This window comes from Balaenoptera acutorostrata, chromosome 7, assembly GCF_949987535.1.
Source record: "Balaenoptera acutorostrata chromosome 7, mBalAcu1.1, whole genome shotgun sequence".
Classification (NCBI taxonomy): domain Eukaryota; kingdom Metazoa; phylum Chordata; class Mammalia; order Artiodactyla; family Balaenopteridae; genus Balaenoptera; species Balaenoptera acutorostrata.
The window spans coordinates 107,766,406-107,780,675 of NC_080070.1; the positions used below are offsets into that span (position 1 = coordinate 107,766,406).

Here is a 14,270-nt window from a genome sequence, read left to right on the forward strand (position 1 = left end):
CCTCATCCAGTATAGACTCCCTGGTTCATCATTTCTTGACAATGCCCTGAGCTCCCTGATCCTCTCCATTTCATTTACAGAGTTCCACTCCTAGATCACCTTACTATCTGCTTCCCCTACATCTGTAGTCAGGCATTCTTGGGCAAATTCACCTGACAAGGCAGATTATCAATTATAAATTAGTCATCTCTCCACCTCACATGGACCTTAAACACCCAAAAGAAAATTCAACCACATTTCACTGGTAAGCATATGCTCTTCTCTACTCCTATTTCAAACGTTGCCGCTCCTCTCAAACTTCCAACCCCTGGGTCTCTCCTGGCAAATGATGTGCCTTCTTCCTTCTCTGAGGAAATTGAAGCCCTTAGACAGAAACTGTCTCAAATGCCTGCTGCCTATCTTACAAGCCTACCAAGGCTGCCACTTCCCTCTCCCCCTTCACACCTGTGCATTAGAGGGGGCGTCTTCACTAAGGTCGCAGCAAGCTCTGGGCACCCAGTCCTATGGGTAATTCTCAGCCCTCCTCCTGATCTTTCAGCCACACTTAACACTACTGATGGCTCCTCCCCTTAAGTCACCTCTTCAGTTGGCTTCTGGGACACAAGCTGTAGGCATTTCATCTACGTCTTTGGCCACCTTTGCAGACTCATCCTTCCCTTCCTACCATCCTCAAGACTGTGCCAGGTTTTTTTCTCCTCTCTCTCAAGCTATGTCTTTTTCCAATCAAGCATTCAAACGTACTGCCAACAAAGACCAAGCTTGTGATCTCACCCATCTGTGCTTCTTCCATTTGTCCCCATCTCAGTGAATGTCACCACAGGCCATTCCATTATGATGTCTGAAACCCACCTTGGCCTCACTACCAATATCCAGTTCATTGCCTCCTAAACACATCTCCAATCTATCTTCTTCTTCTTTTTTTTGATGTAGTCCCATTTCTCATCTCCACTGACACCACCCTAGTGCAATGCAGGCTGTCTAAATCCACTCTGGGCCTCTCTGGTGTTTTCTCTCTACTGCAGAAAGACTAAGGTTTTCATAACTCAAGACACATCACGTTGGTCCCCACACAATGGCTTTCCTGTTGTGCTTAACATTAAACAAAATTGCTTAACACAGTGTACCTTATCCTGTTTGATCTGTCTCCCGCCCACCTCTCAAGCCTTGTTTTGCATCACTCTGGTCCTCACACGCTATGCTCCAGATAAACTGGAGCACCATTTTCCATCCTGTCACGGTACCTTTGCATGTACTGGTCTGCTACCTAGATTGCTCTTCTCCCAGCTCATCTCTTCTCTTAAGTTAAGTGGAAGCCCTTCCTAACTCACTCAATCTAATTCATGCCTACTTATTCTTCAGCTTTCCCCAGGGAAAGAACTAAGTTCCTATCCTTCATGGGTAGGAATCATCTCAACTTATAATTATATTCTCATTTCTGTGAGTTTGGTTATATCAGTTTTATCTAGATTATAAATTCAGTACCTGGAATATAAACTAATAAATAGGTATTGAAGGGGCAAACCATGATCATAGCCATCTGTGAAACTTGGAGAAGAATGTTATTTTTTCCATTCCTTTTTTCATTAAAAGGTATATAAAGATAATAAAGCATCTACAAAGCACTCTAGGTGATACAAAAACTCTCTTCTGTAAAGAGTAAGGAATTATTATTAATAATATTATTAATTTTGCTTTTATAGTGCAAGGTAATCTGATATAAACTCCTGCATGCTCTGGGGCCTAATGGACATGTATATTTATTTTAGCATCAATATAGTTAGAGAAGTACAAAGTACACATATATTACAATCCTAGTTGCTTCATTATAGTTACAACCACTTCTTATAATCTAGTAACTTACAAGAGTCTAGTTTGATTTATGTTGTTTTAGAATATTCAAGCATAACTAAGCCAAGAAATATGCTCATCGAGGTATTCTGAAGAGAAATACAACTTGAAATGTAGTAGAAGACATAAATATTTATTGTCATCAGAATTCAGTCTTCTCTTTATTATATTATACCTGTTTATTATAAAAGTAGCTGAGGGAGTGATAGAAATGAAGGGAAACGTCTTGGAGAAGTAAAACACGAAGATGCAGGAATGTGCCTCTGGTTGGCCCTTTCTCCTCCGTTGCCCTGCATATTTGTTCTTCAGTAAAAAAATGATGACCTTCAGCCTGTGTGCTTCTCTCTGCAGGTTTACAGAGAGCCAGTGCAAGAGCCCCTTCACCCTACAGGAGAGACTTTGAGGCCAAGCTCCGCAATTTCTACCGAAAACTGGAAGCCAAAGGATTTGGTCAGGGTCCAGGGAAAATTAAGTGAGTGCTCCAGTGCTTGGCATTGAACTCAGATGGTAGATGTTTCTATCCTTTTCTCCCCCATAACTTGGTAATATATGTTTGGAGATTGGATACCATGGTGTAGTATCAGTCATGTTCATAGAAGGGAGGAAAGAAAAAGGAAGTTGGAAAGAAAGAAGAAAGGAAGTTAAGAAATGGAAGGGAGGCAGGAAGAGAAGAGAAGGGAAGGAGAGGGAGAAAGAAAAGTAGATTTCAAACAAAACCATGTATAAAATCAATGGTAGACCTTTTCAGAAAACAAGGAATCTTGAACTAAATTAAAAAATCGTATGTTTCCCTTTACATATTCTTGGGACAAATTTACCTACTCATTAGTCAAATAGCTTTGATCTTCAGATCTAAGTAAAGAGTTGTGGTCTTTTTCCACTTTGGGTTTATTATTTTCATCTTGAAAAGCCAAACCCAAACTCAGGAATCCAACTTAAGAGATTCTTTTTGGAATTGATCAAAAAGAATCCTAAAGGTAGTCCAACATGATGGAATGTGTCCCATTATAAAAGTGCACATGTTGTCCTTGTGCTTTCATGGTTTTGAAAAGAGTGTCAACATAAGGCCATAGCTGAACTGATGGAATCTATACCTTGTTGGAGAGGCGGGCAATGAGACCATCAGCCTGGGTCCCCACAGCTCGCCTAGAACACTCCCAAACATCGGAGCCCGAGCACCCGCTCACCACCCATATGACTTCTTCTCCTTTCCAGGCTCATCATTCGGCGAGACCACCTGCTGGAGGGAACCTTCAATCAGGTTATGGCCTACTCCCGGAAGGAGCTCCAGCGAAACAAGCTCTACATCACCTTTGTTGGAGAGGAGGGGTGAGGCACCAGCACTTTTATGGAGACACCTTAGTGTGGGTAGACCAGAAACCCCAGATCCTGGGTGATTCTTCTCAAGAAGAAGCAGGATGTCTCTAAGCCTTTGCCCCACGGTGATTCTGATCATGTCCTCCCAGGAGGCCTTTCTCTCCAGGTGTTGCCAATCTTTAGGTTTCATGTTCTCTAAAAGCCTAAGATGATTGGCATGTTCTAGAGTCTGAGGTCACATGGTCAAAGTATAAGCCAAAAATACAGACCTAATCTACTGCATCTTTACTTTCTCATGTGGGTACCCTTCTGAGTTTCTCATCAAAGAACTCTTCCCCCAAGAGTGCACGTATGTAACTACATACCAAAATTTTCATATAATTTCGGTGATTTCTTGGCAAGCCATCTCAACCGTGGAGGGCAAGCCCACCCAGGAGGGCATAGCAGAATGAACTTGAAAGTGTTTTCAATTCATACACATGCACACATGCACCATCACAGGAAATTCTTTTGTACCTCCCACAATGAAGTCCCGGTTTTGAATGGGCCATATCAAACCTTTTATCCAAAAGGTATCATATGATCGAGGACAAAGGTTAAGGAACACTGCCATAAGCATTGGTGCATGGCCATCTAGTAAGGACATCATCCCCAAACCAATCACTGCATTCTCATTTTCTACAGCAAAGTATACTTCCCTTAGGATCCACTGTAAAGAGCAGAGGCTGCTCTCTGCTTTCCCAGCACTGACTCTGAAAGGGCAAGCCAGCCCCTGCGTAGGGACAGGTCCCCTGCCCCTTGCACATAATGAGCTTCCCGGGCCTCTGCTTCCTTTGCAGCCTGGACTACAGTGGTCCTTCGCGAGAGTTCTTCTTCCTTTTGTCTCAGGAGCTCTTCAACCCTTACTACGGACTCTTCGAGTACTCCGCCAATGACACCTACACCGTGCAGATCAGCCCCATGTCTGCATTTGTAGAAAACCATCTTGAATGGTAAGAGCTGGAATTTTTACTTTCTCGTGTTGGAAAGTTCTGGTCTTTCTTAGTCAGAAGACAGTGGTGTTTCTTGAGGACCACTGTGTTTGGAGCAGCGGCCCGATATCATGAGGGCTGATGAGAGTGAATAACAAGGCACTAGAGCGAAGGTTCTCTGCCAGTCTTCACTCAGAATACAAAATAAATTACTAAAGACATACAAATTTCCTATCAACTGCAAATTGATGTAAGATACTGTCATTGCCTTCTGAGGAGATGTGAAGGTAAGTAGACGTAGGTTCTGAATGTTGATAATTCTACTAAAATCCTAAGAGTCCCCTGCAGAGGCTTCTTGAAGGTATTTGTAGGAAATTCTCTGATTTGGACCAATGGCTTTCACACTGTGGCCATCAGCTTCTGCATCTTGCTGTAAAATAAGTCTGTTGGGTCAGATGATCTCTCAGCATCCTTCTGACTTGAAAATCCAGTATCTCTTTGGTCCTCTCTTCTTGAGACATCAATTGCCACTTACTGAAATGAGTAAGAAGATCAGTATCCGTCAATTCTGTGTAGTTCTGTGGGTGAGAGACCTCAGATATGGGTGTTAGAAGTCTCCAGAAAGCTGCATGGGACATCTAGGATGCCTGCACTTTCCTACTGTGTCACCACCACACCTGACTTGAAAAGTACCCCTGACTTCATTGCAGGAGCTCCTGCCATGAGGAGGGAAACAAGTCTCGGAAACTGCTGATGTGGGTTCTTGTCTGACATTGCTTATTGATGATGTGTCATGGGGCTGCTGGTGAAGGGAGCTTCTCGGGTAACACCTGGGCCTGCTGGGCGTATCGCCCAAATCCCCATATTTTGGTTTTACGGCAACAGAACAACCCACCTCTGCTACAGCTGCCAGCTACAACCCGTGACCTCTCTCTCCAAACACTCTCAGCTTTGAAGTTCTTTTTTTGATTTTTTTCATTTTTTAGAATTTATTTTATTGAAGTATAGTTGATTTATAACATTGTATTAATTTCTGCTTTACAGCAAAGTGATTCAGATATATATTTTTTTCTTTTTCATATTCTTTTCCATTATGGTTTATCATAGGATATTGAATATAGTTCCCTGTGTAATACAGTAAGACCTTGTTGTTTATCTTTTATCCATTCTATATATAATAGCTTGCATCTGCTAATCCCAAACTCCCAATCCATCCCTCCCCCTCCAGCTCTCCCCCTTGGCAACCACAAATCTGTTCTCTATGTCTGTGAGTCTGTTTCTGTTTCGTAGATAGGGTCATTTGTATCATATTTTAGATTCCACATATAAGTGATATCATATGGTATTTGTCTCTTTCTGACTTACTTCATTTAGTATGATAATCTCTAGGTCCATCCATGTTGCTGCAAATGGCATTATTTCATTCTTTTTTATGGCTGAGTAGTATTCCATTGTGTGTGTGTGTGTGTGTGTGTGTGTGTGTGTGTGTGTACCACATATTCTTTTTCCATTCATCTGTTGATGGACACTGAGGTTGTTTCCATGCTTGGTTATTGTAAATAGTGTGCTATGAACATAAGGGTGCATGTATCTTTTTGAATTATAGTTTTGTCCAGGTATATGCCCAGCAGTGGGATTGCTGGATCATATGGTAGTTCTATTTTTAGTTTTCTGAGGAACCTCCGTACTGTTCTCCATAGTGGCTGCACCAACTTACATTCCCACCAACAGTGTAGGAGGGTTCCCTTTTCTCCACACCCCATCCAGCATTTGTTATTTGTAGATTTTTTAATGATGGCCATTCTGACCATTGTGAGTTGGTACTTCATTGTAGTTTTGATTTGCATTTCTCTAATAATTAGTGATATTGAGCATCTTTTCATATGCCTACTGGCCATCTGGATGTCTTCTTTGGAGAAATGTCTCTTTAGGTCTTCTGCCCATTTTTTTATTGGGTTGTTTGCTTTTTTGTTATTGAGTTGTATGAGCTGTTTGTATATTTTGGAAATTAAGCCTTTATTGGTCACATCATTTGCAAATATTTTCTCCCGGTCTATAGATTGTCTTTTCATTTTGTTTGTGGTTTCCTTTGCTGTGCAAAAGCTTGTAAGTTTGATTAGGTCCCATTTGTTTAGTTTTGCTTTTATTTCTGTTGCCTTGGGAGATTGGCCTAAGAAAACATTGGTACGATTTATGTCAGAGAATGTTTGCCTATGGTCTCTTCTAAGAGTTTATGGTGTCATGTCTTGTATTTAAGTCTTTAAGCCATTTTGAGTTTATTTTTATGTATGGTGTGAGGGTGTGTTCTAACTTCACTGATTTGCATGTGTCAGCTCTGAAGTTCTTGAGCTGAGGCAGGCGTGTCTGCAGCAAGTGTTACAGTGGGTCTCTTGACTCTCCGCAGGTGAAGAAGCAAATGTGGCCCTTTGTTGTTCCTTTTCCTGTAACTTATCAAATAAGTGGATGGGATGATGAAACCTGGGAGGCAGAAACACGTAGATGGGGCAGGCAGAGCAGGAAGTGGCCACTGAGGGGACTTAGGAATGAGAATTGAAGGCTACATCTAACTTAGTCACGTTCAGGCAGGGTTCATTCCAGCGGTGGAGAGTGCCGTACCCCATGCCACAAGAATATATATGTACACAGAGTATACTTCATATAATCCCTTAATTCTCTGTGAGCATGAAATTTAAGATGGTGTCTTGAAGGTCATGAATTAGAGTCAGGAAATATTTTCGTCAAATATCGTAGCATATAAGAAGGACTATGCTGGGTGTTGTGGGATACCTTCATTAATTAAGCAATTGTAAATCAAGCATGTGCTCTGTGCTAGGAGGATACAAAGACGAAGTGAATGAGATCTCCCCCCTCAAGGGGGGAGCATGTGAGTAAATCAATAATTCCACTATAATATCTTAAATGCCAGGTTATGCATACATAATACACGTGTGTGTGTGTGTGTGTGTGTTTGAGAGAGAGAGAGCGCCCCCGAGATGCATATATAAGCCTGGGAATTGTATTAAATCACAAGGGAAAATGTCTCACTCAGCCCAAGGCAAGGGATGGGGGAGTGAGGAGTGAAACCAGGGGATCTCATAAAAAGAGGGGATAATTGTGCCTTTTTTTTTTTGTTTTCTAAAGAGAGTGGGTATACGAGCCAAGTCTTAAGGGACAGTTGAGTAGGAGACTAGGCAGAGAAGGGGAGAAAAGACGTTTTGAGGATCCAGTATTGGAAGCAAGACTCGAAAGGCGTGGGAGGGAATAGAGCCTTCGGCAAGCAGTGTAGGTGGATCAGAGCCAAGAATGACCTTCGGGGTTGTGGTGGGAATGAGGCTGGAGACGAACAGAGAGGCCGATGGTCTCATCCCATAGGGAGAATGCCATCATTGGATTTGTGTTTTCAAAAAGTAAATCTTGCTGTAATGTGGGGAAAATTTTGAGGAGGGAAGGCTGGAAAGCGCCGAGACCAGCTCCGAAGCTGTTGATACGTCATGGGGAGAAACAGACGGTCAAAACTGAGGCAGAGGCGGGGTCTGAGAGAGGAGGGGACTGACTTTGGGAACTTCTCGGAGGGAGAAGAGACTGAACTCGTTGGCTCACTGGTTTAATGTTGAGGTGAGGGGGAGAGGGAAATATGGAATAAGTTCAAAGTTCCTGGTTGCACCATGCGATGGATTGGGTGGGACCATTCACTGTGATGGGAGTTATGTGAAATAGATGATACTTAGAGGAAAGGTGAGGAATTCACCCTTTGACATGTAGAATTTGCAGGTTCCCTTATAAATACACACGGATATATTAGTATGTAACTGGAATATGGCCCTGGGGAGCTGGGCTGGAAACTGAGTTTGAGAGATACCAACACAGCCGGAGTGGCTCAGCCATGGGAGGAGATGTGAGCTCGCAGAGAAGAGACCATGCTGATGTGTCAGGGACGGGCAGAGCCAAAGATCCCTGGGGGGAGCTAAGAAGGAGTGGCCAGGGACTCCCCTGGTGGCACAGTGGTTAAGACTCCACGCTCCTAATGCAGGGGGCCCGGGTTCGATCCGTGGTCAGGAAACTAGATCCCACATGCATGCCGCAACTACGAGTTCACATGCCACAACTAAGGAACCGGCGAGCTGCAACTAAGGAGCCCGTGAGCCACAACTAAGACTCGACGCAACCAAATAAATAAATAGTTTTTTTAAAAAAGAGGAAGGAGTGGCTAGAGCGCTCAGCCTGGGAGGAATGGGACAGAGAAGGAGGTGCTCCGACGAGGACCTGCTGAGGGGGAAGAAGGCAGTCTGAGAAGGTGGAGGCCAGAGGAGGTGTGCAGGCAATAGAAACGGGTCCCCAGGGTTTCAGAGCCCAGGATTGGGAGGACAGAGCTTAGGACATCAGGGTAGGGAGAGCGTTCAGATGACCAAGGGAGCTGCGTTTGGATGGTGGCAGAGGTTCATGGGGGTAAGTGCCCTGGCGGCGTGAAGGGAAGGAACCCAGCATTCTGGAGGAAACCTTGGGATCCAGCATGTCTCAGCACAGACGCAGGGGAAGGCCACAGGCAAAGGCCTGATGAAAAGCACAGGAGAAACGCTGGACTTCTGGCCTGCTCAGTCACTTTCCACCAGGGAAGGCACCTCGCCAACTGCCCAGCCCCTGCTTTCTTTCGTCCTGACTCTGCTGTCTCTGACCATCTCTGGCTGGAGCAGGCCATGTCAGTATGTCTGTTACACTTCAGCGCTTGGAGGAAGGAAACCACAGGGATGTTTTTAAGAATTAGCAGGGGCTTCCCTGGTGGCGCAGTGGTTGAGAGTCTGCCTGCCAATGCGGGGGACGTGGGTTCGAGCCCTGGTCTGGGAGGATCCCACATGCCGCGGAGCAACTGGGCCTGTGAGCCACAACTACTGAGCCTGCGCGTCTGGAGCCTGTGCTCCGCAACAAGAGAGGCCGCGATGATGAGAGGCCCGCGCACCGCGATGAAGAGTGGCCCCCACTTGCCACAACTAGAGAAAGCCCTCGCACAGAAATGAAGACCCAACACAGCCATAAATAAATAAATAAATAGATAGATAGATAAAAATAAAAAAAAAAATTAAAGAAAAAAAAAAAAGAATTAGCAAAGTTCTCTGGATGGATCCTTTATGAAGGTCAAAGGCCCGTAGTGCCTGGCCCAGAGGTGCTAGTTACCCTCAGTCTTTGCAAAGGAAAGGACGTGAGGACTTTCACCCTCTAAGGTTCCCGCTCATGTTGAGAATATTTGCTGTGTAGCCCGGAAGCAAAATGACAGGTACCTTTCTGAGCAACTAGCAATCTGAACAGAGCTCACGCAGGTGAGAGCTCCCTTTTAGCTCAACATTGGATGATGAATTGTTATGAAGTGAGCCGGGGCCTCCCCTCTGATCCGAGGTTCTGACTCTGTACCTCAGTCCCCTGAGCCCTGGGCTGGCAGAAGAGCCAGGATCAGAGCCAGCACTGGTCCCAGATGGTACCACGACCCTCACGTGGGGTCCGACTCTTGTCTCATCAGTGCTTCAGAGGTCCTGGGGGAAGGAAGAGGGTCTCCTTTGGGTGTCACTGCCACACAGAGAGAACTTGAGCCACTGGGTACGAGCCTGCTTTAGCTTTGAATGGGAAGCCCTGCTTGGCTGTGGGCATCTCAACCAGACGGTAATGCTGCAGTTATTCCTTCTGTGTATTTTCCTACAAGCCATCCTGCACCTTGGGGCAAATGGTTTTAACAAGAAAACCGAGCGCCCCTGAGTGCTGGGCCATTTTGGCAAAGGGCATGCAGGAGGACTCAACACCTGAATGAAGTCACTCCAGGCCTTACACAAAGTGTGGGCAGCAAGTGGGTGCTGAGGCCCCTGCCTGAGGCTTTGTCACTGTGGTTCCTGCAGCCAGGGGTCGATGCCAGTGAGGAAACCTGACTCCCGAGTTCTCAGTTCTGTTGCCCAACCGGGTGCCACTCCCCACCGGCAGGGTGGGCAAGGCTGCGGCTGATCTCAGATGTAGGCGCCTGGCCCTCCTTCCTTCTTCACTCCCCCCTGGGACCCTTTATCCCATGATCCACGTGGGCCGTGAGGAAGACGACACTTACTATGACCAACACATCACTCATAAGAAAACAGAGACCAAAAGATGACAGGGCTCATCACGGTCACAGCCTTGACATTGTAAAGCTAGAAGTTGTCCCTAATGCAGGACAGGCCAGGGCAGGAGTCCGCCTGGAAGGGGAGTGACTTCTGCCCCCTGCCCTCCTCTTCCCTCTGCAGAGAGGCCCTGCAGACCAGAAATAAACAGGGAGAAAACTGATCAGCTTTACAGGATTAAGCATCACCCAGGATGGAAACATTGCTCGGGTATGGCTGGAGGAGGTCATCTTGTAAATTATTATTCTGGTTCTTTATCTTTTCACTGGCCCTTCTTTTGTGTCCCACACTCTGTTTTGTCTGTGTCCCCTTTAAAGAGTAAGCTTCATGAAAGCAGAGATGGGTCTGTCTTGTTTTACTCTGGCACAGGCCTGGAACCTTGAGGTGTTCAAAATAACATTTCATTGACGATTGGGTGCGTAAGTGAGAATTGTTCCACAAGCCACACCAGCCACTTCCTTGTACCAGGGCCGTTAAGACAGAGGGCTCGTATCTTCCACGTGCAATTAATTGCTCAAAGGTCACGCTTTTATTTGTCATCTCTGGTTTTAAAGCCCTTACAGTGTCGGCAATAAACACGCATGTCCCCTGGGAGCTTTGCACTTAGCTCTGCAGGAGGTCCACACTCAGCTTGTTACTGACACAGTGCCCGCCCTCTCCCACACTGCCACCTCCAGGGCAGGCACTACCCCAGAGACGGGCAGAGAGGCCCCTGGCACCAGGTCCTTCCCCTGCTAGCTCCTCCTTGACTGTAGCTACTTGAAATTCTCTGCTTCCTGCTCCCTGTGTGTGGGTTTTGCATACCCTGGGATACAGCCCCGAAATCAAAAGCCCGCATATGGGGCATAGCGACTCAACCTCCTTCCCTTTATTCCTAGTCAGGCGTTGAGAGATACTAATATGAATAAATATGGTGACATTTCTGTATACACACATTAAGTAAACTGGAAAAAAAATCTGTTTTTTTGAACTTCAGCCTAAAAGGAATTCCTGTAATTGCTGTTTCATTACTTATTTCTATTACCCAATTAAGTTGTATGGACCCTGCTGGGACCCTAGCCCCACCAGGCTCTCTGCAGCAGCAGGGGAGGGTTCTTTTTCCGTTTGGTCGGAGCAGCCAAATAATGAAACCAAAGCTGAGAACGACACAGCACAAGCTTTATTCAGTAACCAAAGAATGGAGAAGCAGGAACTAAGTTCACAGATCAACTTCTCACCCACCAGGAAAGGGATTTAATTTTTAGGAGTAAAGACAAAGGGAGGAGGAATGAGGCTAATGATGGGGAGGTTTATGCATTAGTCTACTGGGGAAGGGGCAGGGCTTTTTCTGAGGGAGTGAGATGCCACGCCCTTATCCCTTTTTGGTCCTTAATTTCCGGTCATGGCCAGGGAAGTTGTGTCATTTAGTATGCTAATGCAGTAAAATCAGTGTCTAATGAGACTCCGGGTCTGTTGGAGGTCAGATTCCTTGCCATCTTGGTCCCAGCTGGTTCCATCTGGGTTTTTGTTTGTTTGTTTGTAGCTTCCTTTCTTATCTCTGGACCCTTTAACTTAAAGATTTATGTTAATTCCTGCTAAAGGCGGGGTTTGGCAGGTTTTGAGCAAAGACCTGGAGCAACTGTGGCAGCCTTTGTACCACTGACTTTCCCAGTTGATAAGGACCCTGTCAAAATCAGCAAGGGTAACACTCATGCCAAGTAAGAGAGAGGAGGTGGAGCTGGAACCCCATTGGGCCTCCCAAGGGAGCTGTGGTCACAGATGGACTCAGCCCTGCCCCCCACTGGGAGGGGCCGGGAAAGAGCACAACACCCTCTTCCATCCTCCAGTCCCATTGGCCAAGCCAACCATGCACAGAGGGTGCAGGATCTCCAGCTACTGCAGCCCATAACAGCCTGTCCCCACGGTCACAGAGCAGGACAGAAAATTGTGGGAAACCCATGAGGGTGTAGGGCAGGGACTGAAAATAACCAGAGGAGCCTCTACCGTTCAGAACTTTCAATCCATCCACTAGAAATACTACCATTTGCTAAATTGTATGTGTCTTTGACCGAGAAATCTTAAAGTAATATTCCAAATTCCATATCTTCGTTCTTTGATTATGATTGTCATTTGCATATTAGTGAGGTGCTCATATGATGATCTTTTTATTCTTTTAATCACCATTGCATGTTGATTTTATGTCACTGGAGATACAGAAGTTAATATAAAACTAAACAATAAAACACCCATTGAAAACTTATTAAACATGCCAAGCACTGTTCTAGACACCTTCATCTAACAGCACTATAGCCCAGATACTACTTAGTATACTGCTTTTACAGATGAAGAAAATAAGGTACAGATATAACTAAAATCACAGAGATAGTCACAGACCAAGCTGGGATTGGAACCCAGAAAACCTGGCTCCAGTGTCAGGCTCTAGCCCCCCACTAAGGCAAAGTCAGATATTTAATTGGGCAAATTACAATACAATGTGATAAATGCTATACGTACCTCTATTACAGAACTTATCACATTGCATGGTAATAAGTATTAGGTACAAGGAGCTTTAACAATGAGTGAGAATAGTTAGTTGGCTGGCAGACATGGGGAGAGGAAACTTCCAGGGAGAGGGCCTGAAATTCACAGCAGGATGGCAGGTGAGCAAGCAGATGTCAGTTGGATTTGGCTGCAAAATAGAGAAAGAGAAAGGCTGTAAAGGCACCTTGTGTCAAATAGGGAAGTGCATTTAATGGCATCCAGGGAGTTTGGATTTTATCACAAAGATGACGATGTATTTTTTTTAGGGTAGAGGAATGTCTTGATCAGGTCTGTATTTTAGAAAGTCAACTCTGGTTATAAGTAGGTGAATTGGAGTGGAAATGGGGTTGTCCTTTAAGTGGCAGTTCTTTGAAATAGTTCTTTGAACAGAGGATAAAGAATCAAACTAGGGCAGAAGCAGTGGTAACAGAAAGCTATTTCATAAGAAGGGTGAGCAAATGAGCAAAACTTGGTGATGCATTATAGACAGTGGTGGGGTTCAGATATGAAATTTCCCACTTGCATAAAATGATGTATATGAAAATACCAGGTCAAAAGTTCTCATCTATTTTTTTTTTAATTTTATTTATTTTGGGCTGCGTTGGGTCTTCGTTGCTGTGCGCGGGCTTTCTCTAGTTGTGGCGAGTGGAGGCTTCTTATTGTCGTGGCTTCTCTTGTTGCAGAGCACGGGCTCTAGGTGCGTGGGCTTCAGTAGTTGTGGCACATGGGCTCAGTAGTTGTGGGTGACGGGCTCTAGAGCTCAGGCTCAGTAGTTGTGGCGCACGGGCTTAGTTGCTCCGCGGCATGTGGGGTCCTCCCGGACCAGGGCTCGAACCCGTGTCCTCTGCATTGGCAGGCGGATTCTTAACCACTGCACCACCAGGGAAGTCCTCTCATCTATTTTTAATGGAGGCATAAACAACAAAACTATAAATGTGAAAAGCTCCAAACTTATTTTTATATCTAATAAATTATGAATAGGGCAAAATGCATATACTTTCTAATCATTATGTTTGAATAGAAAAGATTCACATTCCAGCTGAAATATCTCCTCTAAAGTCCTTCCCTCAGCACTCATTTTAAAATAGCCCAGCCATTTATAACTCTCCAACTTAACATCTTAATTCATTATATTGACAGAACTTATCGCTCTCTGAAATAAACTGTATTTATGGATTTATATTGTATACTTGTAACTCATTACTGTGTGTCTCTCCCCCTGAAAGACTGAGGTCTTGCTTTCCTAGTCACAAACTTGGCACTCAATAAATGTGTGTGGAAGGAAGGAAAGAAAGAAGGACAGGAGGGACAGAGAGAAGAAGGGAGGGTGGATGGATGAATGGGTGGATGGATGGATGGATGGATGAGTTTCAATCTCATTTCAATTTTTAGTTCAGAATATTTGGAATTCAGAAAAATGAGTCATTGTCGAACATCATTTAAGTTCTACTAGATGTTCTCTCTGAAATCACCACTGGAAATT

At 44.8% G+C, this 14,270-nt stretch overlaps 1 protein-coding gene across 3 annotated transcripts in view; it reads left to right on the plus strand.

Moving 5' to 3' along the window:
* Positions 1–14,270, plus strand: part of HECW1 (HECT, C2 and WW domain containing E3 ubiquitin protein ligase 1) — a 314,499-nt gene that overhangs the window by 258,755 nt on the left and 41,474 nt on the right. For all 3 annotated transcript variants that reach the window (XM_007187728.3, XM_057549480.1, XM_057549481.1), the window contains 3 exons: positions 2,200–2,320; positions 3,064–3,177; positions 4,005–4,157. In XM_007187728.3, the coding sequence (XP_007187790.2) occupies positions 2,200–2,320; positions 3,064–3,177; positions 4,005–4,157 (388 nt within the window). The remainder of the gene's footprint in view (positions 1–2,199; positions 2,321–3,063; positions 3,178–4,004; positions 4,158–14,270) is intronic.